Raw genomic sequence first — 26,806 nt, 5'->3', positions numbered from 1 at the left:
GACGCGTGCAGGTTTGTACATAATCAGAGCAAGTCCGAGGAGTCAAATGCGAATACGCAGCGCCGCCGCGCCGTCCAGAGCAGTCTCATGTAGTATTCTTCGGCCTCCATCTTGGCAATGTCGTGTTTGAGGGTTCGATGACGAGTTCGCTCTGACGTCGGGTAGCGGTGGACAGAGTCTTTGGCCTAAAGTTGAAAGTTTAACGTAATAGCGAGGTCTTGGAAGCTCTGGTGGATTCCGATGTCCCGGCGAATTCGGAACATGACAGACGCTACCACGCTAGACATGCAGGTACTGAAGATTCATGTGGCTGCGTGGCTGAGCGCACCGGTTTGATTCGTTCCAAGGTTTATTCATCTACCGACTAATCTCATGATGTGGCTGCTGTATCTACTCCACGCCCTTTCCCTTCATCTTGAGGTCTTCGGGGTCATGTGGGGCTTCGGCTTTCTTCCCTGCCGATTCCTTACCAGTTAACACTTCGGTGAATACCTTTCGCAGCGCTTCAATCGCTTCCTCGCCAATCTGGTAATGCACAACAAATCGACCACCGCGCACCCTTACGCCGTACTTCTCCGCTAGCTCGATAAAGTTGTTGATGTCAACATGATGCGCATCCAGATCTAGCCAAACCATGTTGGTGTCTACGGGGTATTGCAGCTTGCCTCCGAGATCTGTCCAAATGCTCGCAATCTTCTTCGCGTTCTCGTGAGATTGAGTGAGCTTGCCGCCGAGGAAGGTCTCCTCAATGGCAACGCGCATCGGAGCCGCAACAACACCAGCTTGTCGCAAACCTCCACCAATGGACTTGCGGATCCAGCGGCTCCGCTTGATGAACGCCTTCGTACCAACGAGGATGCTACCAATCGGCGCGCCGAGGCCTTTGCTTATGCACAGGCTTATGCTATCGAACTCGGCGCAGTAGTCTTTGAGAGAACCGGCACCTGCAGCTACAGCTTCCCACAGACGCGCACCGTCCAAGTGCATTATGATGTCGTGCTCGCGCGCCCAAGCTGATATGCGCTTGACCTCGGACAGAGGCATAATCGCGCCATTGAGCGTGTTTTCGAGCGATATGAGGCGTGTAGGGCAGGCATGGACGTCATCGGAGATGACCGCGTACTTTTGGATATCTTCCAGTGTGAGGTATGTCCCGTTCTTCGCATCCAGCGGTTGCACCATGGCTTGGCTCAGGGTCGCTACACCGCCCGCCTCGTAGTTGATGATATGGCCACGTCGGTCGACGATGACGGCGTGTGGAGGGGTGGTAAGATGTGCTCGGAATGCCACCTGGTTGCCCATGGTGCCGGAGAGCACCAGGAGTGCCTCCTCCTTCCCGCTGAGATCGGCAACGAATCGCTCGAGCGACAGTGTGGTCGGGTCTTCCATGGTGACGTCGTCGAGCAGGGTGCACTCCTGGATGGCTTTCAGCATCGACATGGTCGGTGTAGTGTGCACATCGGAGCGGAAGTCAAAGGCTGCTGGGTTCTTCTCGCCGCCCCAGGCATTTCCATTCTGACTTGTGCCATTGGTTGTGCTTTTGCTGCTCTTAGCAGTGTACTGGGAGAGCTCCGACATGACTGAATATGGCCGTGACGGGTGTAGCTGGCGCAGGGGGTGCAACGCGGGGTGGACGAGGGGTGCAGTGAAGGCTCGATCAGCCGCTTTCAGGGTCTTTGCTGGCTGGAGGTGAGGTCAATCGCACAGTCGGTGGACGGGACCACGTACTGCAGAGGCGAGTGAGGGGATATAAACGCAGTGGCGGCATTGCGGCGGCATGTTGAGAGGAAGGGCGCAAGGCGTGAAGCAAGCCGAAGATAGGCGATTACGGCGGGCGAGGCTGCTGCCAACGCGGAAACCCCACCACTCCGATTCGCCCAACCTTACCTCTACAACCATCGCAACGGGAAGGCGACTAACCCGAGTACCGCAGTAACTCCTGCATTACAAACCATTCCCGACGGAAACCACTACCACCCAAGCAGCGGCGTCGGTGGGAGAGGGTTCGACAGTACGTGTGACCTGGCGCACGCCTTGTGAACGTATTCTGGCTATGCATTTCATTCACGAGTAGCCATACTCTTGTATGAACACCGTGCTGCAGCTTGCATTCAGACCTGAAGTCAAAATGCACTGAGACTTCCGCTTCCGCTTCTGCTTCCGCTTCCTCCCTGAAGGCAGGCGCAGGACTGAGCGGCTCCGCAGAACAATCTTGCCACGAGTTGTGGAAGTAGCAGCCATGAACAGAACAACAACACCGACCGAGCATTCGGTATCTAGGATCTAGCCTTTAACGTCAGGACACCTCTGTCGGGAGAATTCTTGATCCGGCTCTAACAAAAGATTATCACGACATCTCCGTAATTGCAACAAGAGCCTTGGTCTTGCTAATGTAAGAAACGTCTTGGGGGACATCGATGCAGAAGTATACGCAGCCTTAGAAGCTGCTTCTTTCTTTACATTTTGATTGCGTGTATGCCAAAGTAAAAGGTGACACGAATTCCCGCCACCCCTGGCGTCGTGAATTTGAGTCACTCCACCCCACTCAACTACTTCCATCAACCGCCTTCACCAGATCTCCAAACATCGCACTAAAGGTGTGATAATAGTCGTCTGCACTATCCGTCAAGAATACCCAATCCGCCGTGTTCTCAACTTGCTGCACCATGAACTCCAGCACTTCTTCAGTCAAACTAGGCAAAGAATGCAGTATGACAGCCAGCTTCGAACGCCGAATCTTGTGTGCTTGCAATGGCACCATGACGTCTCTATCCAGCCACTTATCGAACGTCTCTTCGAATACGACGGTGAGATCCGTGAGGTTGAGGTAGGATTCTTGGAGCACCGTGGGCGAGGTGAGGATGGACGTGGGTATCAGACCGGGGTTGTGAGCTATGAAGCGATCGCTGAATGCTGTGTTGTTCTTGATCGCTTGATTTGCTGTCTTCAAGTATTCGTAATCGTCTTCATCGAAAGTACTTGGCGTCTCGTCCAAGAAGATTCCATCAACGCGCATCTTGGAAATGTTTGTCAATTTGGGCCAACGCGCGTAGGTGTCGATTTCTGCCAATAAGCTTTCGATAGGCTTGTCTGCGTAGTCTGTTGCGACGTATCCCAATGTGCGAATGTTTGGGTAGGTTCGGAGTTTTGGGACTTCGTCTAGGTATACTTGATCGGGGAGTGATCCCATGCAAGGACCGGAGCAGGGGTTGATGATGACGTTAAAGTCTACATTCCTGTGCGCCTTTGCTCTGGGGTTTTGTCAGTATGTAACAACGCTCGAGATGGATATGCCTACGCTGTGTATAGCGGTTCCCAGGCGCCCGCGCTTGGGTACACGTAAAGCGGCAGAAGTATGGACATGTCGAAGCGTTATCTTGAGCGATGGCAATGGGGGATCAGAAAGCTGACATTACAAGGCCTTCCGGAATGGAGACGGTCTTCTAGAAGCCAGGCTGCGTTGTGTCATGACCGCATTGGCCCGGCACGTGTTGTACCTGACAGCGGGTGGAAGCATCATCCGCGTCTCCGGCCACGATCTCCAAATAACATGCCAGATTGCATATAAAGCGGTCTTCGCGAAGTGTGCCATCCAGAGGTTTAAGGTACTGCGTTCGGTCCAATGGCAGTCGGTTACGGCAGATACGCTGGCTGAATTGGACATCCATATTGCTGACCGGGATCGCCGAATAGCCGGACATATGAGCACGATAAGGGTAAAGAGATTCGCAACGAGCCAACCAGCTGTGAAGTGGGTTCCTATTTCAGGATATACGGACGATGTATGAAATCAAGCCTCGTCGCAAGCCTGCGCGAATGTCGATCTCGACAAGAACTCCCCAAGGAAGTTGCAGCTCATGCGATGTTTCTGCGATGTTAACCTCTTCATATCTTCTAGACACCTCGGTATCTTGGATTGCATTATGCCACTCCATCTCATGTGGCGTGAGATCGAAGTTCAACAGCTTCGCCCAAAAGTGTCCGGTTGTCTGATCATGCGCAAAGAATAATGAAAACGGACGCGCACTGCCAGGTCTATTGCAGCGCAACCAAACCATGCCGAAAAAGCTACGAAAGAAGATAGGATCGTATCTACCAGGTATGCACGCTGATCTGATCAGGAGCTCTTTGCGATCTGGATTCCATAGTTCTCGCGGTTGTACGCTTAGTATGTGGTATTTTGAATTGTCGAACTCGAAGTGTAGACAATGCATCGCACAGCTCGTGAACTGCCTCGGGATTCGGAGCATACGTTCGAAATGAAGAGTCTCGCGCTTCAGCACTGACTCATCTGGATCGTAGAACATGTTTGGCGCAACTCTAGCATAGAAGATGGACTCTAGTTTTCGTACAACTAGACCAATCGCTCTCCCATTTTGGCGTGCATCTAGTACAAGGAAGCGAATGGGATCGTTACTGGGGTATCCCGGAGATAATAGCGCCTCAATCTTCAGACCCAAATTTGACATAGCAAACGTGCTGCGGCCTTGATCGACGGTTTGCGATTGTTCGAACACATCTGGCGACTTTGCTAGCAATCCGCAATAACTAGAAGTCGACCCCCAAGCTGCTCTCCAGGCAAATATGGAGTCGTCAGGAGTGGTTCTGATGATTTCTTCTTGCAATCGACTGAACGCATTTTCGCCCTCGCCATACAACATCGGAATCTGAATTCCGAACAAGCCCATCAAACTATACGCGCGGTCTTCGATTCGAGTCGTCTTGCGAGTAGCCGCCCATGACATCTTTTGAGCGACAGACGACCGGCTCAAATCTCCGGTCCTCAATACGTATTCTGAGACCCCGGTAGCTCTCGCTAACCCATTATACATTCTCCAGGTCTCGATGCAAGTGAAGTTTCCATCGTAGAATATGAGTTCTCTTGGTGCGATAAGCTCCTGTAAGGTCCAACCTCTAGTGATCCATTTGCAGGGTTGCAATATCGTGGCAAAGTCAATCATAGGCCCCCACCCTTTATGGAGCGTGATGTCAACACCCTCCAGGTGTACAGCACAGAAGCTTGAATTCTGGTACCATCGGTACATGGAATTGATTGCCTCCTGCAGCTCCGCGCTGCTGCTCTTATCAATACAACAAGTGTCTATCCAGAAATAGTCCATTCTCTTCTCCCTTGCGATATTAGCCGTTTTCTGGATTTTGCTGTAGCCAGTACGACTCTCGATCGCCCTACTGTCCAATAGAATGTCCAATTCAACCGACATTTTCATCGCGGCTACGAAGAATCTATCTTCCTCCAGTTCGGCTGGCAAGGCGTTGTATTGTTGCAGAAAGCGCATTTCCTGGTAGCTGACCTCTTCGTCTCCCCAAGTGTGGGAAAGTATTACGTATCGCGGGATTTGATCATCGTGGAAGACTTCGAACTCAAGAGTTCTAGCGTGTAGGAGGCGCATGATCCCTTCAACTCAAAGACCAATCATGCCTTGGAGGAGAGGAACGTCGGCTTCTGTCCACCAACACCTCGTAGGTTGCGGTTGCTGAGAGCTGTCGGACGTGTGGAGGACCTGTGCGGGGCCACAGATTGGATCGCGCAAGCTGCTGCGTATTGTAATACAGCAGCAGGCTGTTGACGGATGCCGCAGGTATCACTGTGGGCGGGAAGTTTTCAGTTCGTTCCAAGGGAAGTATCTGTATCCGCTCGTTATCTCCTTCGACATGAGTAGGGGCAAGGCAGAAATGGTACAGCTGCGTTAACCGCCCGAGGTGCAGATGACAGTGGCTGTGTGCATCGGCTCAACCCCCCGCCCACTGCAACTGCCCTTATATTCTGCCCGCAATGCCAGCCTTCCCGGTACCATACACTGTAAGACGATTCTGACAACCTTGGGATTCAACTTTGCCGAATACACCCAAAGGGCGATGGTAGACCCGGTGGCGGAAGCATGGCGAAGAGGACCTCGGGGCGATACAATGAGTCTCGATCGCCGCGAGAGACGTGTCTTTGACGATTGTGGTTGCGGGTTGCAAACATGTAACCACAGTTAGGGGAACAAAGATTCACTGTCTACTGCTAACGGAAGCGTCGTTAGGGAGTATTGCAACCACTTTGATGTACAAAATGATCCATGGATGCGACTCCTTTGTGATAGATCCCGCGCCAAGGAACTAACCCCACTTGGGCCGAGCCACAGGGATGGATGCGCAGCGATCCATGGACGCCGAACATCGTCTTTCCCAATAAACACTGCGTACCCGATACATAGTCGTGGGCCAACGCCTCTGTGAGAACCTATTTCCTTATCAACTCAATTCCTCTACGATCGAAATGGGCGACTCGGAAGTCCTGGAGCCCTACCGCCTCACGGGTCCTAAGAGGGACATGTTGGACCAATGCTTCACCGACGCCCCTGCACCACATGAGGCGTTACAGACACATCAAAAACGACCCATGCCGTCCAAGCTGCGTGGCAAACTTGATGAGATGTTAATTCCATCAGAAGAAATGAAAAAAGCCACATACCGGAGCATCAGTCGCGCGTGGGAGGGAGTACGCAGCCGGCGGCGAGAACCCTAGCGCTTTCATGCGATCACCGACTGGAGCGCCTTACAAGATAGTCCCCATCGAAGGCACAGGCCGCGGTGTCGTTGCAACCCGCGACATCAAAGCTGGCGAGATCGTTCTGCAGGAGTCACCCGTCCTGATTATGCCACACCCCGATTTTGTGCCGCTCATCTTCCTCCTCTTACCCAAGGAGGCCCTGGAAGCTATCTTGCTCTTGCATAACGCGCGACCTAATGAAATGCGGTTCACGAAGGAGAGAGGAGACAACGCCCACAACCGGCTCCTAGATACACTCATGGGTTGCGTAAACTCCAATTCATTCAAAGGGGAGGCTTCATTTGGTCCAATTGGAATGGTTCTTTTGACTGGATCCATGTTCAATCACGAAAGTAACTCAAACGTCAGGAGGCATTGGGATCAGCAGCTGGAGCAGATGGTGTTCAAGACCGTTCGAGATGTGAAGGAGGGCGAAGAGTTTACGGTCCATTACTCCGACTCTGCAGAAGATCTGAAGAAGTACGGTATCTGAAACACATAGCGGTCGTTACAACACTGAGACCGCATCTACTTACGTGGTTGCAAAATAACAATGTCGACATGTGCCATATATCACATCGTGTGTATGTAAGAGGAGCCACTGACGAGCGTTGAGAAAGGAATTAGGGTATCTTTAATAAGTGGTATCTAGAAACTCGAAATGCTAGTGCTGCTACTAGTGTTTTTCGGCTTATGTGGTCCAAACTGGTCCATCTCCATTTGCACAAGTGATTGCTCATCATGATCTGCATGCCGTATTTCGAAAGTCTTGGTGTATGTGATAGCGTTTGGGTCTCGCGCGCCGTTCGAGACGGCCGATCGTCCTGGACCACTGGCCAGCGCACTGCCGCCCTTCTTCATGCCATGACTTTGGCTACCGTATGCGTAGTAAGGTCGTTCGGTGGCCTTGGTCGTGCCGAGAATCTTGGGGAATAAGTGTACGAGTATGACGCGTAGCGCAGGCAGGCAGGCGCAGATAATGCCAACATTGATCTCGATGTTAGACCAATTGATAACATCCGCTTGATCCCATGTTGGATTGGATGAGGCCGCGAAGTTGACGAGAGAGGATAGACGGAGGATTGAAATGATGGTCACACTGAGGTTTGAGTCAGTAATCATCGTCTGTAGACCGTTGGAAGCGGAACTTACAATGTACCGACGCAGAACATAACAGCGACGCTAAGCTTCTTGCGCCAGGAGAGCTGCAGGTGGAACACCTCATACAAGGGCAAAGCGAGCATCCAGATATCCAAGACAATGCTGATGATGGCATTTGTCCACGCTAACCCATTGATGTCGATACATTGGCCGGATCCTTCTCCATCCCATTTGGTCCAGTAAAAGGAGATCGGTCGGCATTGGAAGATAGCCACCAACGTGAAGGCAAGACCGTTGAGGCAGTTGAAGGCGATGGTTGCCCATAGTAGTCGCCTGATGCTGGGTTTCGGAAATATTCGCAGGAAGAAGAATAAGAGCGTAAGCTTCAGAAGCGCGACTTGAATGAAATAGAGGACTTCCAGAGCGTAAAGATATCTGACGAAGTCGGTGATTTGTTGGAAGCTGACGGTCCATACATCTCGTCCTAGACCGTTTGGAACAATAGCTCTATCGATGATGACCACAGATGGAACACCAGCTATTAGTGCGGCCAAAACACTGTAGTCGTCGTAGCCGAGTTCACCGACGGAGAAAACAGCTTTGTATATGATCCTGGAGAGCGCACAAACGGCGGTGACGATCGAAAGAATCAAGTTGGATACACGAATTGAGTCGCCGGAGTAACGGATCGGAGCGTGACAACTTGTTGTGGTAACGTTTTTGGTTGCTAAGAATCGCAATCAGCAACAGTAAGCATGCTGACATAGCCTGGAGCACTCACTCAAACTCTGTCTCAATGTGCATGACTTCATGACACATGCCTCTACCTCGCCTTGCAGTTTGGCATCTGCACATACGGAGGCCTGATCTGTATGCTGTACTGGCGATTGAGCAACTGCAGTGGCAAGACACACTTGCTGGAAAACAGTCAATAAATGCTGGGGATATTACTCCGTTTGAACATACCGCGCATTGAGGAAGTTGCTCAATCACTGCCAGTAGAGCCGATTCCTGAGCGACTACCAGCTGTACCCATGCCAGCAATGGGAAGAGCAAATGAAGGGGCCTCATCCTTCTTCGTACTCGCACACGACCTTCGTGTACGATCGAACGGCCAGGAAGTGTGAGGCGGAATGGAAAAGACTGCGATGGACCGGTTCAGACCCTTACTATAAACTCCGTGGGAGGTCGGAGAACATCAAGAGCTGTCAAGAGTGCCAGACCCGGTCGCTTAGTTTCCGGGGCCTGCTCTATATGAGACCATAAGGGAAGGGAATAACTGCAGGTACATTTAACCATTGGGCATGGGGGACGGCAAGTGCAGATTGAGGTGTACAGTGGGGCTGGACCGCCTCTAGTGCTGCTCTTCGAGGGTCATGCATCTTCCGTACCAGAGGTGTATGTCTCGCCGTAGAGATGATCCCTGGCATATGCACGGAAGGACTTGCACTAGATTCCATGATTATTGAATACAACCAATGGGTCGGCTGAAACCCAGGGCGAATGGAGGTGTTGCCCCAGACCAGTCGAAGTGGGCCCTTGCTGACGCTTCGCAGGGCAGACGCTACCGACGACGGAGGTTATACTTTTCAGGAACAGTGGTTTGTCGACGCTAAGTGGACTTCGCCTAATATGCAGGTCGCTCATGAGGCCCAGGAAAGGAGACACGTCCTTCTTATGCACCCTGGCTACCAGCAACCTTACCTAGGTATCTATCTGCCTGGTTAGCACAGAACACACGAAACTAAGGTGGGAATTTCCCGATCATTGCTATTTGAATGCATAACCTGCCATAGCATGTTTGCTTCCGCGTGCATTGGAGCCTCTGAGATTCCGGAAGGTTGACCAAAGATGGTGGTTCGTTCCGCAACGCCACAGACGAGCGATTTTGCGCACAGGTAAACAGCTTGGCGTACGTACGCCACTAGCACGCGTGCATGCCGTTTGCTCCACCTCGCGTCCGCTCAACCGCCGCCGAGCTTCGACCGCTACCGCTGCACTCTTCGCGGCTCAGAAATATCACATGGGGGCCCATTTGCTTTTCGAAGATCATGTTCACTGACTCTCACAACGTCGACGATCGACTTGTGGAGACCGATGCGGTATTCGCGATACGCGAGGCAGGAATACAGCCTTTCCGTGTGTTTCACGACATTCGTCTTACTACTCATCATCGAGCTGCATACGAACGTGCCGCTTTTGTTCACATGTCATTTGGACGCTGGTCTGAGTGTCACTGACGGGAGAGACTGCGGAGTGCAGGAACCTGACGGCCTGGAAACGGCCATTTCTTCGGCTAACGTTCCAAACCACAGTGTCGCAGCATGGTGTGGCACGTATTCTTTAGCATACCCAAGGTCTGTGGTAGCCTTGAAGACCCAGCCGTTTTGTTGAGCATCAGCAACTTACTGGTACGGTCCCAATCTCGCCGTTTCTGAGCTAAGAAGCGAAGCCCTCAATCATGTCGAGCATCCGGAAAAATCGAAACGATCTAGGAGCTATACCCCCGAAATCTTTCAGCCGCGTCCGAAGCATCATGTCTGTTGCGGTCATTGATTGGTGTGAGAAATTTTGTGCACCAGCGTTACTCAACAGCATTGCCACGGTAAAAGTTCTCGAATTCGTCGACGTTCCATGACATGGCTGCAAAACGTATCCCGGCTGATACCTCAGCCCTACAAGGTATACCTGATGCACGCTCGAAACAGACCCATGCGATTGCGTGAAACTCCGTCGCTATCGCGTCCAATGTCCCCTTTCTTCGTGAGAATCGTCACTATCCGAGTCGGTATCAGTGGGGCAATTTAGCGATGGCATGAGATTTGACTCGCAGCGTCTTCCTCGATTCAAGCAAAACATGCGTGCGCATCCCTCAGGATCACGATACTTCGCGAATGATATGTGGCGCGCTTCAGGTTTCGCTGGTTCGTTGTCGGTCCGAAGTCGAATCCCCAGATCACGAGCGCGGAACCCTGCGGTTTTGCTTTTCTGTTCCAGCCATGATGGCGCAAATCTTCGGGATTGCGTATACTAGACGCAAGCATCCCGACGCACATCCAAAGATTTCTTCATGATCCAGCGCAATGGCACCCTTACGATTGACTAACGCGTTAGCAGATGGCAACTTCCGTGCACGTGTCGTCGTCCAGTTACGCGAGGTCGACGATCTCCACGTAGCAAAGACCAGCGAAACCATCGAGTGCTGCAAATTCAGGAGAACAATCCTTACAGATCCCATCCTCTATGACACTCAGGCAACCTACTATCGAGAAGGTCATACAAGCTGAGTCCCCACTCTGCTCAGCCGCAAGTCAGCTCCAGCTGTCACTTTCGGGCCGCGCCCTCTGCAACGAGCCAACGTTTCGGTAACCAAACTTTGTATCTCTAGAGCCACGCGTGACGACATGCGGCCAAGGCAGGCATCGGCAATTGCCTTTACGCAAACATAGGTAACTCACTCGTGTGGTCTTCGTTTACCACCCTCGGATCTACACGGGTCGATCTCTCGGTTGCCTGTACCAAACGGTCAGTCACCGGCATCACGCATCGGCATCTGCCAGGGGCCGACGATCACAACGTGGGCTTGACGAAAACGACCACTACTCTCGGGTGACTAGCCAAAGCCGTTTCTATATGCAAGGGCATTATCGACCACGCTGCAAGGAGCTGCCATTGGTACTTCCTAATTGAGAGTCATCCAATTGATTTTTCAACCCCTTTGGTCTTGCAGCCCTCATAGGCCGCCCTTTCTCGAGACTCCATGTCTATATGTGACCGCGTTTTGGTATCAAAACTCTAACATTCAGCTGCCTCTACACCACATGTGTACTTACTCCTACCACCGGCAAAAAAGAGACTCCCTATCAACACGAGTCCAAGACGATACCAAGACTACCAACCTCTTCAGTAACGCTGGCCGTCTCGCCTCGACTCTGGGTTCCCACTTGTCCTAGTGGTGACTATCTTCATGTGTTTGGCGAGCAAAATCGCAAGCAGCCGTTCTTCATGATCGACAAAGCTCGAGCTTCACCGGTAGTTTCGAGCGTATACCGAAGTCATGTGCCGAAAGCCCATCCTCTCATGTGGCTGATGCATTCCACAATGACGCAGAAACCTGCATCCTACTTCCTCTTTTCCTGCCATGAAAGTTTCTCTCGGATCAGAAGAAATCATCGACATACTGATGCTCTCGTGGATTAGCATTGTCTACCTTCCGTGAAGATGGCATATCTCAGAAAGGAATGTAAGTAATCAACGACACGTGAGCTTCACGACACTTCACTACGAGCCGCATCTCCGGTCACGCATCTGTCACTGCATATCCGAAAAGCTAATTTGACAAAACTGCTACGAACCGACACATGCAGGTTGCCGCTGGAGCTCTCCAGGCTGTCACATGGGATCTCCACTTTGACGCATGTGCCTCGTGGCCATATCGCAACGTGATCACGACGATCAAGTGCCTTGACTCACTCTAGTTCCCTCTTCGCCTCGCAGTAGAGTTTTCAATACGATTTTGATCCGCTACTGCACCGCATTCCAGAGCACGGTGGACCCGTTGTCGCAACATAACGTTTGGTCTTTGTCAATTCGAAATACGCATATCGATCAGTCAAATCCTGACGACTAGGCCAGCCAGTATGCTTTACCACAGTCTGGTAACCAATTAGGTCTCGGTCAACGCTTCCCAAAATCGTATATAAGACATCATATCGCTCGATCTTTCCGTGCAAAACCAAAATCCGGTTCTCATTACCAACATGCGAAGTATCGTTTACATGGGCGACAATTTTCCAAAACCGTTTACCGCAATGACGATGGGGCTAAGAAGGATTCAAATGTACAAGCCCGCGCCTGACTTTACGACATTCTTAATACTAGAGTCATGTTCTGTAAAAGCAAAACGCTTGCCGAAGTCTGTCATGTCTCAATTCCTCTTTCGCAAAACTCAAAAGTGATTGTTCCCATGGACATGTGCAAGACGCACCGCTGGGTCAATGAATATCGCGACATTGGAGTATGTATATGCCTGGCGTCTCCAAAGAATATTGCCGTCTTCGATGAGTAAGACTCCGCGTGTTTGGAAATATATAAAGCTGTCTTTTTCGTTTTCTACAACCGATCTCTTCTTCCCCACACACTCTTCAGTTCTTGTTTCACCAAAATGAGTTGATGAAAGAGAAATGGTTTCGTCCCTCTGCCTCCAAAAGATCGAAACACCGCCTACATGAGGTCTCCTGCTGCTTCGCGACTTCTCGCATCAAACGAACCCATCGATTTAGTCTCCGCAGCGTTTTACAACTTTGTAACACCAGAACGTTGACCAAAAGACATGCTCTACCATTCGATGAGGGATAGTCACTGTCTAGGCATACATTAGATGTGATCGGGAGTTGTCAAAAACGTACAGAGCTATATAATGTTTGTCTCCAGAGTAGAGTGAAACAACGTGGTGTCTCAAGCTATAAAAAAAAAGAGAAACAGACGAACCAAGTTGTTTCTGTCTGGAAAAGTGACCCTGCCAAAGTCATTTGAAGCTTTCCCAAGTCCGCTCTTCAACACCGACAGCGACGTACACGAACCGACACAGCGATGATCACAAACACAAACACATCACATGCACGCAAGATGTCCAGCTTTGATGCATAGAATATCATTGATTACGCTCAAGGCGACTCTCAAAAGGTATCATCTCCGTCATTCCCTAAAACCATACCCACACATTGCGCAGCCCGCTCACCAAGAGTCTAAAGTATGAACTCGAACATAACGGAAATAAAAGGGGACATGGACATAGCCTCCATGGGAGGTAAAACATGGAAGCGGAGATAAGGACTGCCTGCCTGCCTGCCTGCCTGCGAGGTAACGCCAAAGGGATTATACCTCCCATCATGTCATGCTCATGTTACCTGGCCAGCCCGCTATGGATGCAAAACCCCCAAGTCTAACGCAAGGAAAACGCCGCCCAATGAAACTTTGCTGGTATGACGCAACAGATAGTAAAACAGATATGAGAACAATGGTTCAGTGGGGCTTATTCGAGTCACCGTCCGAATAAGCCGCTGCCAACGCTGATCGTGCCGAGACCACTGCGTTGTGGGAGAGGTGCTCGCGCCGCATCTGGTCGGGCTGCACCTGGTTGTCCTGGCGCGGTGTTTGGCTCTGCGTTCATGGGTCGCATGCTGCCAACCCAGCGTGGCCCAACCTGCTCGTGGGGTATCTCCATGTGCTGGGCCGCGGGACTCGACATCATCCCGTACGTTTCCCTACTGAGAACACCCATGTTGTTGCGAGGATCTGAGCCAGGTGTCTCGGCGTATGTGATGTGGTCGACCGGTGCGCGTTTCATGTGTAGGACCGGTGATTCTGCTTCGCCTAGCAGACCGTTGGCGTTGTGAGCATTCGACGACGGAGGATTGGAGTTCGCTTCGATGGTGGAGGCAGATCCGTTGGGAGCTGAGAGGTCGACCATTCGACGCTGACCAGCTGGTGTCTGGTAGCTAGGTACTCGTGACGGCCCTGGAGGGTACCGACTCTCTTGATGTGAAGGATGTCGTGGGTTGGCCCATGGCGTGCTTTCTAAGAATTGTTCTTCTGCAGCTGCCTCGTCCGCTGTTGTCGTTCTGTTGTAGGTGCGGAACGATGGGGGCGGCACTGGAGCACGCGTTGCAATCTAACGCGCCGAATCAGCTGCTAGTTCTCTAGCAGATGCGTTCAGCCACTTACCTTCATTGCTCGAAGATCCTCGTCGATCTCGGTTGGTCGCGCAGCGCTGATATCTGGGGCGGCTGGGAACCCAACGTACTTGGCGACACCTGAGAGAATGGAGACCTCGAGGTTGTATGCTGTTTGGTGTCGGATCTGGTCGGATCGCTTCTCAGGTAATCGTGCCATGTACTCAGTGTCATCGCAGCCAAGCTGACGTCGTCCGCGTTGTAGTTCGAAAACCCGCTGGTTGCACTCTTCGAGAATGTCCTCGCGGATGTGGCGCACAGTCTGGAAGTACTGGCTGTGCATCTGATGACGCTCTGCTGCTGTGATTATCTCGAGATTTTTCTGTTTGTATTCCAAAAGCCTCGTCTCGTATGCGATCTTGTCGGCACGTCGATCGTCCACGCATTTGATCATAGCAACGTACTCTGGGTGGACACAATTTGGCTGCTTGAGCATGTCGAGCTCTCGTTCGAGTTGCGCTATTTGCTCGTCGCATAGCCTGGTAACGGTTAGTAGCCGATCCTTCTGATCATGCACTGAGTGAATTGCTTACTTCTCTCGGAAAAGCTTGAACTTCTTCTCAATCTTTGCAAGCTCATCGATCGCCTGCTTCTTCTTGGTAACCTCCTCATCGAGTACAGCGCTGTCTTCATCGTCGTGCTCGCCATCAGCTTCAGCCTCGTGGGCTTCAGCAGCTGCAAACGGCTCGGCGTAGGCATAGCTAGCGTCTTCCGTCTTCCGTTTCCCTCTTCTGCCACCTTTTCTTGGTTTTGTGTGCTTCGCGACGGTGGCCATTTCGCTGACAGTCTGCGCGGCGATGTTGGCTTGTCGCTCCTCGAGCTCTAGCTCCTCGCGAGCCAGTGCCGACAGGTGCTCTTCGGCGTTCTCGAGCTCTTCGTCTGCGTCCATCTGCCCCTGCCTGTCTGCTGCAGCATCAGCCAGGCCATCGAGCGCCGAACCCTTCGCGTTTACGCTTCGTTTCCGTAATGGTTCCTCTTCGCGCTCGTCCACTGGGCTTCCCTCGGCACTGCTACGCTTTCTTTTCATGCCCACGTGTTCGAGATTTGCCGCCTCTGATGCTGCGATCAGCGAAAGAGAATGCAGAGGGTTTTCAGTTGTAGGTGCCTCGCCCATGGCGACATCGTCTGTAATCGCAGATGGTGTGGGTGGGGCAGATTCGTCGTGCTCGATGGTCTTGGAGTGCGCGAGCTTGCTCGGTGTCCTTGTGTGGATGGCCTCAGAGAGTAATGACGTCTCGGTCGCTGTGCGCGCGAACTTTCGAGGCGTGTTGTCCAGTCGCTCCGTCTCGGCCTCTGAATCATCCTCGTCCATATCGGCTACTGCGGCTGGCCGTGGTGTTGACTCTGACTGGTCGTCCGATGCGTCTCCGAGCTCGCTCAAGCTGCTAGAGCCGTTGTCGGCAACATCATCGAAGCCATTAGGAGCTTGTTCTGCGGGCAGGGACTCGGTGAGCACTGTCGTCGGAGCTGCCATGGTGGACAGCATTGCAGCAGCGATCGCGGTGGGGTCTTGGTCAGCTGGTGTGGGTATCTGCGCTGGCGCAGAGTGGTTGGAGGGAGAGGTGGTGGAGGTGGGGTCAGGTAATGCTGTGGTGAGGGTCGAAGTTGGACCTGGGAGGGGCTGTTAGATCTGGTGCAGGTTCGGACGGCGTGGTAATAGACGCGGTGAGAGAGGCAGGTTCGCGACGCTGTCGTCGCCTCGGTTGTTGACGCAAAGATCGACAGTCTCTCCAGCGGCGACCCCAGGCGCAGTGCCGCGCTTGAGGAAGCCGAAAAAGCGCATCGGGGTCGGGATAGAAGAGGTGACAACGTACTTTGAGTGTGCGCGACGTCCTCGCTGGGGCCGGCAGCTGTTCTCGAGGTGCTCCGTCTGGTCTGTTCGGGCGCGCTCATAGTGCGCCCACGCCGAAGACAGCCTCACCGCGTGACCAATGTCGTAAAAATATGCCGTGGACGGTGTTGTGGGCCTTCGCGATGCGATATGGGCGTTCTTTTAGGTGGAGGATGCAGGGCCCGGCGAGCGGTCAAAAACAGAGCTGCGGCGGGTGTGAGGGACGCGGGCGTCGAGGGAGCGTGTGGGGATGTCTCAGGCAGGAGCGACCGGGTGGCAGGTCTGCGATGTTTGTACGGGAGGGGGTGCAAACGCGGGACAGCGACGGGCATTCCTGTGTGCGTGGTGAATGCGGAGGGCAGCTCGGTCGGGATGGTGTAAACTGCGCTCTGAAGCGGGTCGACGGCCGGGAGAGGCCCTGAGGCTTGCAAATGACCGCACTGCCCTGCCCCGGGCGGTGTCGTTCTGCCGCCTGCACCACCCAGCTGGGCCTAGCGCGCGTTCGTCGTGAAGCGTCTCCACCAAAACTTTTTGACGAGCTTGCTGTCGCCAACACCAACATCTCCATTGTCGCCATGGCCAAGTCAAAGGACAAACGCTCCGCTAAGACGGACACGCCCAAGAAGAGCCACAAGTCAGACAAGACAGACAAGTCCCTCATCAAAGTCGACAAAAAAGCGTTTGACCCGGCGCTAGCATCGCTGTTTGCTGCCAGTGTACGTTGATCGCATGTCTGTGCTAGAGAGTGATTGCTAATAGTTCTCAGGCCGGACCTGTGCAAGCGCCTTCAAAGTCACGGTACCAAGCGCGCGAACAAGCGAAAGCGACCAAAAAATCCAGCGAAGATGAAGATGAAGGCGATGCGAACGATGCGGAACTGAGCTCGGCATCCGAAAGCTTGCCTTCCGACGATGAGGACGAAGAGGAAGACGAAGACGAGGACATGTCGGATGCCAGCGACGACGCTGAATCTGAAGACGAGGCCGCGCTAGCAAAACTGGGTGAAGCCGTACTGCACGGCGCAAAGGAAAAGCCAAAGAAGCGCAAGCGCGGCGACAAGGAGGAGATCGAGGATGCATATATGCGCAAAGTAGCGCGCGAGGAGGAGAAGGAGGAGGAGCAAAGACAGAAGAAGCGCAAGACCGAGGAAGAGGAGGACGAGGATTCTTCAGACGAGGACGACGAGGATGAGTCTTCGGATGAGGCAGATGAGGGCAAAGAGACCAAGGATGCGGACAAGGTCGAAGACATCGCAATTCCCAAGCATGAGTCGCTCATGGAGAAGACCGACGAGAGCGCATCCGAGGTGGAGAAGGCGTCCCGCACTGTCTTCCTGAGCAACGTCTCGGTCGAGTGCATAAGCTCAAAGCCCGCAGAAAAGGCTCTCAAGAAGCACCTGGAGTCCTTCATACCCGACCTTGCCGACAATAAGCCCCCGCACAAGATTGAGTCGATACGTTTCCGATCAACGGCTCTCGATCCCTCGCTTCCCAAACGCGCTGCCTTTGCAACCAAGGACATCATAGACGCGACCACCAAGAGCACGAACGCATATGCTGTTTACACGACCAAGGTAGCCGCAAGAGAAGCTGTCAAGAAACTCAATGGCTCAATGCTGCTCAACCGCCATCTCCATGTCGATTCACTAGCCCATCCCATGAAGGTCGACCACCGCCGCTGTGTCTTTATCGGCAACCTTCCCTTCGTAGACGAGCAGTCACAAACACCCGTCGCAGAAGGCGAGAAGCCCAAAAAGAAGAAAGCCGCCTCCGACATCGAAGAGGGTCTCTGGGTACACTTTGGCAAATGCGGCAAAATCGAGAGCGTGCGCGTAGTCCGCGATGCCAAGACAAGAGTCGGAAAGGGCTTCGCCTACGTTCAGTTCGTCGATGAGAACGGCGTCGAAGCCGCGCTGCAACTCAACGAAAAGATGTACCCACCTATGCTCCCTCGCAAACTCCGTATTACACGTTGCAAAGCGGAGAAGAAGAACAAGGAGAAGCCAAGAGGTCCACCGCCATCCAAGGCACCCAGACCGGGCGGCAACCCTGGTGCCGGTTACAAGCAGAAGTTGACTGAGGAGCAAAAGTCGATGCAAGGGCGTGCTAGATCGATGCTGGGCAAGGTCGCCAAGGCACAAACAAAAGAGGGTTTCGTGTTTGAAGGCCACAGGGCGAGTGAGAGGCAGGGTAAGAGTGGGCTCAAGTTCAAGGGCAGCGGCGGCCAAAAGAAGGGTGCCAACGGACGAAAGAGCAGAAGTGCGGGCTGGAAAAAGAACGGCGGAAAAAAATAGGCTGCCCTGCGTTGAGCATACATTCTACTATTCACGAGATTCAGCCTGCGAGCATCGGAGCTGTCTGGTTCAGACAGCTACCGTCGCGTTCAATCGATACATTACATGCGCATCTTTACCTCGGAGCTCCCGTGCCTCAATCTTTTTTACGGATCTGCTAACGTAGGGGTCGCGAAGTTCGCGCGTAAAGAAGCTCACGTCCGAACTAGTGGCTAAGCAAAAAGGTACGTGAACTTGAGTCTTGCGACAGAGAAGGGTGTAGAGAAAGAAGAGAAGGATAGGTGGTAGCTTGATCTGACACGACCAGAGCGGAGCGCGAGTTGTAGAAATGCGAGCATAGCCACTTAAACAATACAAGACATATACTAACATCTACATTTGCAGGCACACAACACAGACTGTCCGACGAGGAGAAGCGACTAATTCCCTCATCCAGATAACCGTACTATCATACAGAAACGGGGATGGAATTTCTGATAAGTATGAGTATCCGCTGAACATGATACTCGTTGAGTGTGATCTTCTCCTGGCGAGCTTGCCTTGCTGATACTATTGTGGATCAACATTCAAGATTTATCCAAACTCGAGTACACAAATTTCTCAAACTCGGTCAAGAGCTCGATAGCCTTCTCATCTCCGGTTGGTACAAGCTGAGAGAGATACACCCCGGCGACACCGTTGTTGAGGTCGATCCACTATAGTTTGATGATGAGCCAGAGTCCACATCACAGTTTGAAGACTTACCCAGTAGCAATTTGGCATGCCCGACCAGGTGAGTGAATTCACTCCGCGTCGTTTCGGTACTGCAGTAAGATTGATCAAACCTCCAATCCCAAAGCTGACAGGGACGTCGTCTGGGACAGTATTCCAGATAGCGTTACGGGACGGCAATGAGTACTCGGCTGGATCGAGGCCCTTGGTTGTCTCGAGCTGAGGCTGGAACATCTCCTTGACAGACTCGGGCCGGAGCAAGTCCCCTGTCAGGACACCTTGGTATATTTTGAGCAAGTCGTCCACAGTTGCGAACAGTCCGCCCCCTCCAAAATCTGCCTCAACCTTGTCCGGCCAGTAAGGCTGCTTCTGTTCCTGCAACCTCTCACCCACTCGCTCCCAGACTTTGGCCTTTCGAGCTCGCGTCTCTTCTCGCTGGTCGGGATAGAAAGTAGCGTCATTGGCAGACACGACGTCGAAAATATGGCGTTGCATGTACTCGCCAAGCTTCATGGAGGTGATTCGTTCGACCAAAACTCCAGCCCAGTCAATGCCAGGCGAATACATCCATCGTTCACCGGGTTCAAACACGAGAAAGTGGTGGGGGAACTTTTCTGCCTATAGCGCTTGGTGGTAAGCTAATGGTATTGGCGAGCGGGGTGAGCCAGCTTACGACAGATGTGGGAGGGCCAGGCAGTGGCTTACCCTGAAGCTCTTCGTAGCGGGTCAGGAGCGGATCCATGAATGTATAAGCCATGCCGCTGGAGTGCGTCAACAGTTGCCTGGTCACCAACATAATATGTTAGCAAAACGTGGTAAGCCCTTGGACATATCAAGACTTACCGGAGGGTGATAGCCTTCGTTGCGGGCCTGAAGATGGCTTCATTCTCTTCATTGAAACCGGTCAGAATCTTCGGATCTTTCCACTCGGGTAGCACTTTGGCGATATCGTCATTCAGGTTCAGTAATCCTCTCTCGACGCATTGCATTACAGCAATCGTAGTCACCAGCTTGGTGGAAGAGGCGAGCCAATGCACACCATTGGACTCAGCGTCGTCGGATACCTTTTCAAACGCCTTCATGTAGCGAAAAGGACCTTTTGATCACGTCTGGTCAGCAAAACAGAAACAAAACAAGAGACAGGGAAAGGTGGACTCCTAGGTATCATACCATTTTTGCTGATGGCGCCAAGTGTAACTGGAGGGATAGGCTGCTTGTGTTCCTCAAATCGATGACGAAGAGAATTGAAGGTTTCATCGAAAGATGCCATGGTTGGAGGACGTTCTTGTGGTAAGAAGAGGGTTTGATTTCTCTTTATCTTCATCAAAAATCGCGTAGTGCTGTCCCGTCTTATACTGTACGTAAACTTCATTGGCTTGGTTTCCTGCACACAGCCCTTGGCGTTGAATAAGTGACTATTGAATTATTGTGCAGAGGGATGCTAGTAATATTGGCCCGATTACTGATCTAGAGCGGAATAAACCCACGGTCGGCGACATGGGAAGCATGAAATCCATATCAACTTCAGATACACCAGCCCTGACGGACATTGTATTGGTTCTTTGTCCTGACAGCACTAAACGGCGAAACGATCAAGCGGGGCAGAAGGATCACTTCGGTCTAATGACTCACTCCGGAGCTTCTCATGAATCGGGTCAACACACATAACGGCATGATGATTACGAACCACCTTGGCAGATCGCCACCGCTCATGTCATAGCCGACTTGATGGACAGCATGAACCTAGACCGCGGCTATCTCTTCAATGGTTTCGGGCTTGGAAGAGGTGAACTTGGACTTGTGCCTAGAGACAAACCGGGTTTCGTTAAGGGCGTAATGGTCTGATACAATCAGAGGAGCTGCAAGAGATAGTATTGTCTAAGAATGTGCTCGCTAAGTCTGGCCCTATCTTGGTCTCTACCTACTATCCCGCTTCCAGCCTGTATCTACTCTAGACTCATTAGGCAGCAGCCACATCGCTTGCCATCTTCAAGATGGCGTCCTTTTCGCAGAACTCAACCACCTTTTTGATCTTAGATCCATCCTCATTAAAGTACAAGAACCAAGCACCCTCAAAAGGGTACGTCTCTCCACTGCTCCTAACATACACGTCGGATTTAGCTGTGAAGGCCGCGCTGCGCGCCTCCGTGTCGACGATCAAATTCGACATGATGTTATCCTTGAACAACAATACTTTGATGTCATTCCCGAAGAGGTCCTGGAAACTGGTCGTGTCGAAGAACGAGTCTGTTGCAAGACCGAAAGCTTTGGGGACGGATGCGGGAAGTAGGTGACGTGTGCAGTCGGCTGTAACGTCGCGATTGATAATAGAAGCGTCGCTCTGAGCTCCGCCTTCTTCGAATGCTGATAAGAAGGCCCGAGCTGTTGCCTCGATTTGTTCTCTGAGTTTCGTTGTGGAAGGAGTTGAGGCCATGTTGGAGGACTATGGTAGAGTTTCGTGCGAACTGAAGATGGAGGTGTAGATAGTGGAAAGTAGTGGAGATATTGACTGCATACTTGGTTGCACTTGACGCCTACTTATGTTTCGCGCGTACCTAGGTAGCATCAGCGACCGTCTACCTCAAGTTCCCGAGGTCGCCAACAGTCCTTCGCGGCGGTGCACGTAAGTCCATGACTTAACGCCGTCCTTTGGATGATGCTTAGTTAACAAGAATAGATCATATCATCTTGAGTACTGCCTTCCAAGACCTCCGTTGAGGGTCGACATCAGAGTGCGATGACATTTTCTCCCGTTTCGGCCTAGTGCGTTTGAGCCACGGAGGATCTTCGGCCGTACCCGTGGACCTGCAGTCTAGCTCTAGCTCCACCCGATGACATTATCGCCCTCTTCAGCCTAGCTCGCAGCTTGGGGCCTAAGCATCCACACAGCCCGAACGATGCTTCTCCTTTCAATCAGCAATTTGAAGGTACCGCACCTGTAAACTAAGCCCAGATTTCGATATGAAGAGGCGGTGTGAGCCTTCTCTCAAGCTTATCCCCGAGAAAGCATGCTAAAGCGTACGGTGATTTCTAAGTCGTGTCTTTCTTGAGCGACGCTGTCTACGAATGAGACCAAGATGTTGCGTACAGAGCTTGGGTGAGTTGAGTGAATAAATGATTCATTTGCCCTTCCTTCCGTCCAAACTCAGAATCCAATCCCTCAAGATCTTATCAATCCAGCTTACGCCTTCTACGCAAGTCATATCTTCTGCCTTTATCCCTCCCAGCATCCCGCCAACACAAGAATGCCTCATTACGATGAAGCTCATGCTAAGCCGAATGGCCCTGGCGATGCGCGCCCAACAGCCTTGCAGATCATCAAAGACGAGAACCTTGAGAACAAACTCAAAGGTGAAGTCATTGTCATCACTGGTACCTCCTCTGGCATCGGCATCGAAACCACTCGTGCCCTGGCCACCACTGGCGCCATTCTCTTTCTCACGGCCCGAGACACGAGCAAAGCCCAATCCGCCCTTGCTGATATCTTCGAACCTTCGCGTATGCACATCATCGAGATGGACCAGGCAAACCTCTCTTCCGTACGTGCCGCCGCCGCCGCCATTCTTACCAGGACTCCTAAAGTCCATCTTCTTTTGAACAATGCCGGCATTATGGCAATTCCCGACTATCGCCTTACGGCAGATGGCCACGAACTTCAATTCGGCACAAACCACCTGTCGCATTTTCTTTTCTACAAGCTTCTAGAGCCCGCTCTTCTCGCAGCCGCCTGCTCCAGCCGCCCATCTCGTGTCGTCAGTCTCGCTTCCTCAGCGCACAATGTCTGCGGGATCAACGACTCCAACAACTACAACTTCGAGAAAGGCGATTACGACCCCAGCGTAGCGTACGCCCAGTCAAAAACGGCAAACATATACATGGCCAACGAGATTGAGCGCCGCTATGGCTCGCGCCATCTACATGCCACTAGCGTCCATCCCGGCCTCGTTCAGACGGGGCTGACGCAGCATATGCCCCCGGACGCATTCAAAGGCATGGAACATTTGTATCCTACCATGAAGAGCGTCGAACAGGGTGCTGCAACATCGGTATGGGCGGCGATCGGCGAAACATGGAAGCACAGGGGCGGCAAGTACCTCGTCGACTGCGCTGTTGCGGAGCCATACAAAGAAGGCGATGACAAGTACACTGCGCTTGGTTATGCTCCGCATGCTTACGATGTGGAGAAGGCGGAGAGGCTGTGGAACGACTCGCTCAAGCTTGTGGGATTGCCGAGTGATGAGTGAGCGTTCAGAAAGGGACAGCAGTGATAACCCAGTGTACAATTAGACACATGATACAAGTTCTATGAATACATCCATGCGCATTAGCACACCGTACTTGATCTTATCACCGGCCATAGTTCTCATTGTGAAATCGTGATATCGAATATTGCACTGGTAGATCATGCTCGATTCGCGTTGGGAGGTGTTCGACATGTCGACTAATTTTCCATTAGAGGAAGACGCAAAGGTTCTTCTCCCCTCATCAACCTCCAGCGGTTACTAGATACAAGCAAATCGTTGCATCCCTGTACGGCCCATGACCACTTAGCCAGAAAGCCAGGGGTAGCCTCCCAACTCTTCATGTCGTGCGGCTCACCCCAAACAACGAGTCCCTTGCGACCCGCAGTAACCTCATCCTCATCACGTCCTACTACTGCGGTCGGCGGTGTCGACACAACCTTAGGGTCAGAAACTCTGATAGCAAGAGGCGTACCTCGTCGCTCTTGGATTGGCGTGGCACCCATGAGCTCGCCAATGAGATCCTGCAGTAGCTCCCAGGGATCGAAGAGTCCCTCATGCCTGATGAGGTTGTCGCGCACTGAAGGAAAAGGAAAGAGGTTGATCCAGAAAGAGTGCAAACGCTCTTGCTGGATGCGAGTCGGGAAGAGTGAAGGAGGTATATTGGGATTCAAGGGATAGATGTTCGTGTCGTCGATGTAAGGAAGGCTGATGGGACATGTGGTTGGGGAAGGAGGCATATCGTTTGTCCACCCTGTAAGAAGCGCGTTTAGAGTACGCTTGTTTGATACAAATGCTCGAAAGACGTTGTATTGAACTAGGTGAAGGAGGTGGTCCGTAGAGAGGGGAAAGACCATGGACGGGGGTGTTAGCGTAGTGGGAGCTTGACCCTGAGTGTATGCAGGCGGCTTCCAGAGGTCTACTGTGCGATCAGGAATGGATATCGATGCGTTGATTGCCACATCTTGAGCAGTGGGCTCTGTGGAATGGGATAGACTTTCGTCAACTTCATCCAGGCGCCAGCGCTCAATTTGGAACGGGCGCGACGTCTGAACAGAATCTGGGGTTTGCTTTTTGTTTCGCAGTCCTTCATCGAGATGAGCTCAGCCAAGGGCGAGATGCTTAAGACCAAACTCACGATGCGCCCTTTGGTTCTTTCGATTCTGGACTTTCCTGCGCTGCTTGTTGGCCTCGGCTTCGATGTTGGTGGGTTGATACTCGACCCTGTTCGCTTCGCTTTCGGCTGAAGGAAGTGGGGTGACGAAGTGTTCCATGATTGAGCGTTAAGAACAGCCCGTCTTCTGTTGATGGTCGGTTGGTTGATTCCTACACGGTTACAGCCGCGAATTCCGCAGCTATGCCCTGATGACAGGCGTGGCGGTGCGGAGATTGATCCGCGCCGCCCCACTTCATTCGGGCAGCTTCAACCTCGAGAGAGGAGACCGGTTCAACAGCTTCCACTTTGAGCAGGACACTCTTGTGTTGAGACGCGCCGCCAGATCATCAAAGGATGACCCCAACGTCAATACACCAAAGAAGCCACCATAGATCAAGATCACAAGAGCCGTATTCGTTGTTGCGTATGTGATAGACGACAAAGGCATCGAGGAGATGGACCTCGACATGGAGCAACTGTGGGAGGAACTGTTGGTCCAATGTTCACCACGCAAATTTCTGACTGCGCGTATGCGATCTGCTCTACGTTCGTAGAAGTCTTTTGAATTAAGATGTCTAGCGCATATACACTTAGCAAACGGGAGAGACTTCAGACGAAACACAACCTTGTCAAGAATTACCGACGGACCGCAGATGCATGAAGCATGACATCAGAATTGTGATAAATGGCCACATATTTGCCAGGTTGGTCACCTCAACACGGTTTGTGTGGTAATCGTCGAATATTGTGCTTTTTGTAACCCTTGTAGGATTTGGCAATCAAAGGTGCCCGTGAAACCTTGATAAGTTTATCGCACACCGGCAGCCATGGACTGCCGTGTACAGTGGCGGTTCACGTGCAGGAGCAACTAGATTACAGGCCGGTAAGCCCCCATCTCCTGGTAACGACCATGACTGGTGTTGCCACGGTGCGGGAACGCGGGCGCAATGTCGAACGTCTGGGGGATCTGCGATGGGGCAGATGCTAATCGCACATCAACGACTGCAAGAGCCGCACTGTGTAGCAAGATTAAGATGAAACGAGTGTAGTGACGCATGCGACAGGCACTTCACCGATGTTCCCTTGCCAACTCGCATTGGTTTCATCCGGGGTGTGCTGACGATAAATGCCTGATCCGAAGAGGAACGCGAAACGGACGGCTACGGGTGTCCGGATAAGCCCATGTGGAGCAGTTGAACTAAACTCTAGCAAGAACCCAAGATTACACCACTGATCATTTCGTTATCGAGGCAAAGATTCGGTATTCATGCTGTAAAGAGTGGAATGAAGCGTGGTGCAGTAACGACGAGTTCTGCAAATGCCGACTTCCTGTGAAAGCCCTCGTGTTTTGCACACCAAGCTTGTGGTAAACGAAGGATGAACGCGTGGAGGGGATCATGCACGTCAGCGGAAGATGTAACCTGATTAGATTAACATGATGAGCAATCGAAACTGATACGCTGCGTTTTAGGGCTGGCAGATACGTAGCCGAGCTGGATCGGTACGGTTCTGGTACTTGGGATCACACCTCGCGTAAATGCGACGGCATGAGTGAGGCTTTTGATTGACTGTCGTGGAACATGGACAAATGAAATCACATCATCGCGGTCAGAGTCCAGAACAAAAGCAACCAACAACGGCTGATACTACCCAAACTACCCCCAACATGCCGGCAGAGGTAGGGTTGGGTGTCATTAGAGTTGACGGGTTTGCCGAAGCAGCACGAAGCAAAGATCCGGGCAAGGAGTTAGTGCCCCTTACGTCTGAGTAGTGGTTGCATTATAGATGACATCCGTCTTCAGCCGCGGACGAGAGCACATGTTAGGGATGGGCCGAAGTATCAACAAAGTGGTGTGACTTGGCAGAGCGGCCGAGCCACTGTCGCGGGCCCGAGGCGTGGAGGTTAGGATGACGCAGCGATGTGCGACACAGGAGAAATCGGTGGCTGGTTTTCAGGCTTACCGGTCTTGAGACGAGGGACGATATGCGTCTCGGCTCGAAGAGCCAGGTTCCCAGTCCAGCTTGAGCATTTCCTTTGTTTTGTACAGTTTTTCCCGTGCGAAGCAGGGTCTGACGATCACAAGCTTGGACGTCGAAGTGGAGGCTGGGTCTGACTTTGGCCCATTTGCATCTGCATTCTGTTGTGCTTACGCTACAGCTGATGTGACGGCGGTGCACATATG

At 52.3% G+C, this 26,806-nt stretch overlaps 9 protein-coding genes across 9 annotated transcripts; 3 read left to right on the top strand and 6 right to left on the bottom strand.

Annotated features, from left to right (window-relative positions):
• Positions 1-390: 390 nt before the first annotated feature.
• On the bottom strand, positions 391-1,578 carry J4E87_002464 (uncharacterized protein; the record flags this gene model as incomplete). The annotated part of the gene is made up of 1 exon (XM_049374101.1): positions 391-1,578. The coding sequence occupies one exon, from the start codon at positions 1,576-1,578 to the stop codon at positions 391-393; it is 1,188 nt and encodes a 395-aa protein (XP_049236241.1).
• Positions 1,579-2,545: 967 nt separating this feature from the next.
• On the bottom strand, positions 2,546-3,363 carry J4E87_002463 (uncharacterized protein; the record flags this gene model as incomplete). Its single annotated transcript, XM_049374100.1, has 2 exons — positions 2,546-3,251; positions 3,299-3,363. The coding sequence occupies 2 exons, from the start codon at positions 3,361-3,363 to the stop codon at positions 2,546-2,548; spliced, it is 771 nt and encodes a 256-aa protein (XP_049236240.1).
• A 3,071-nt stretch (positions 3,364-6,434) lies between these two features.
• On the top strand, positions 6,435-7,049 carry J4E87_002462 (uncharacterized protein; the record flags this gene model as incomplete). The annotated part of the gene is made up of 2 exons (XM_049374099.1): positions 6,435-6,441; positions 6,514-7,049. The coding sequence occupies 2 exons, from the start codon at positions 6,435-6,437 to the stop codon at positions 7,047-7,049; spliced, it is 543 nt and encodes a 180-aa protein (XP_049236239.1).
• A 155-nt stretch (positions 7,050-7,204) lies between these two features.
• Positions 7,205-8,728, bottom strand: J4E87_002461 (uncharacterized protein; the record flags this gene model as incomplete). The annotated part of the gene is made up of 4 exons (XM_049374098.1): positions 7,205-7,655; positions 7,709-8,384; positions 8,439-8,574; positions 8,624-8,728. 4 exons carry the CDS (start codon positions 8,726-8,728, stop codon positions 7,205-7,207), a joined length of 1,368 nt encoding a protein of 455 aa, XP_049236238.1.
• Positions 8,729-13,700: 4,972 nt separating this feature from the next.
• Positions 13,701-16,554, bottom strand: J4E87_002460 (uncharacterized protein; the record flags this gene model as incomplete). The annotated part of the gene is made up of 5 exons (XM_049374097.1): positions 13,701-14,330; positions 14,384-14,870; positions 14,925-16,002; positions 16,054-16,358; positions 16,424-16,554. The coding sequence occupies 5 exons, from the start codon at positions 16,552-16,554 to the stop codon at positions 13,701-13,703; spliced, it is 2,631 nt and encodes an 876-aa protein (XP_049236237.1).
• A 243-nt stretch (positions 16,555-16,797) lies between these two features.
• On the top strand, positions 16,798-18,515 carry J4E87_002459 (uncharacterized protein; the record flags this gene model as incomplete). The annotated part of the gene is made up of 2 exons (XM_049374096.1): positions 16,798-16,938; positions 16,989-18,515. The coding sequence occupies 2 exons, from the start codon at positions 16,798-16,800 to the stop codon at positions 18,513-18,515; spliced, it is 1,668 nt and encodes a 555-aa protein (XP_049236236.1).
• Positions 18,516-19,081: 566 nt separating this feature from the next.
• Positions 19,082-20,308, bottom strand: J4E87_002458 (uncharacterized protein; the record flags this gene model as incomplete). Its single annotated transcript, XM_049374095.1, has 4 exons — positions 19,082-19,210; positions 19,260-19,844; positions 19,900-19,987; positions 20,070-20,308. The coding sequence occupies 4 exons, from the start codon at positions 20,306-20,308 to the stop codon at positions 19,082-19,084; spliced, it is 1,041 nt and encodes a 346-aa protein (XP_049236235.1).
• An 878-nt stretch (positions 20,309-21,186) lies between these two features.
• Positions 21,187-21,660, bottom strand: J4E87_002457 (uncharacterized protein; the record flags this gene model as incomplete). Its single annotated transcript, XM_049374094.1, has 1 exon — positions 21,187-21,660. The coding sequence occupies one exon, from the start codon at positions 21,658-21,660 to the stop codon at positions 21,187-21,189; it is 474 nt and encodes a 157-aa protein (XP_049236234.1).
• Positions 21,661-22,471: 811 nt separating this feature from the next.
• Positions 22,472-23,470, top strand: J4E87_002456 (uncharacterized protein; the record flags this gene model as incomplete). The annotated part of the gene is made up of 1 exon (XM_049374093.1): positions 22,472-23,470. One exon carries the CDS (start codon positions 22,472-22,474, stop codon positions 23,468-23,470), a length of 999 nt encoding a protein of 332 aa, XP_049236233.1.
• Between the last annotated feature and the right edge of the window lie 3,336 nt (positions 23,471-26,806).

Source organism: Alternaria ethzedia (genome assembly GCF_023757985.1).
Source record: "Alternaria ethzedia strain BMP 0044 chromosome Unknown scaffold_4, whole genome shotgun sequence".
Lineage (NCBI taxonomy): Eukaryota > Fungi > Ascomycota > Dothideomycetes > Pleosporales > Pleosporaceae > Alternaria > Alternaria ethzedia.
Note: the sequence above shows the minus strand (reverse complement) of the source record. Positions and strands in the feature narration are given on the sequence as shown.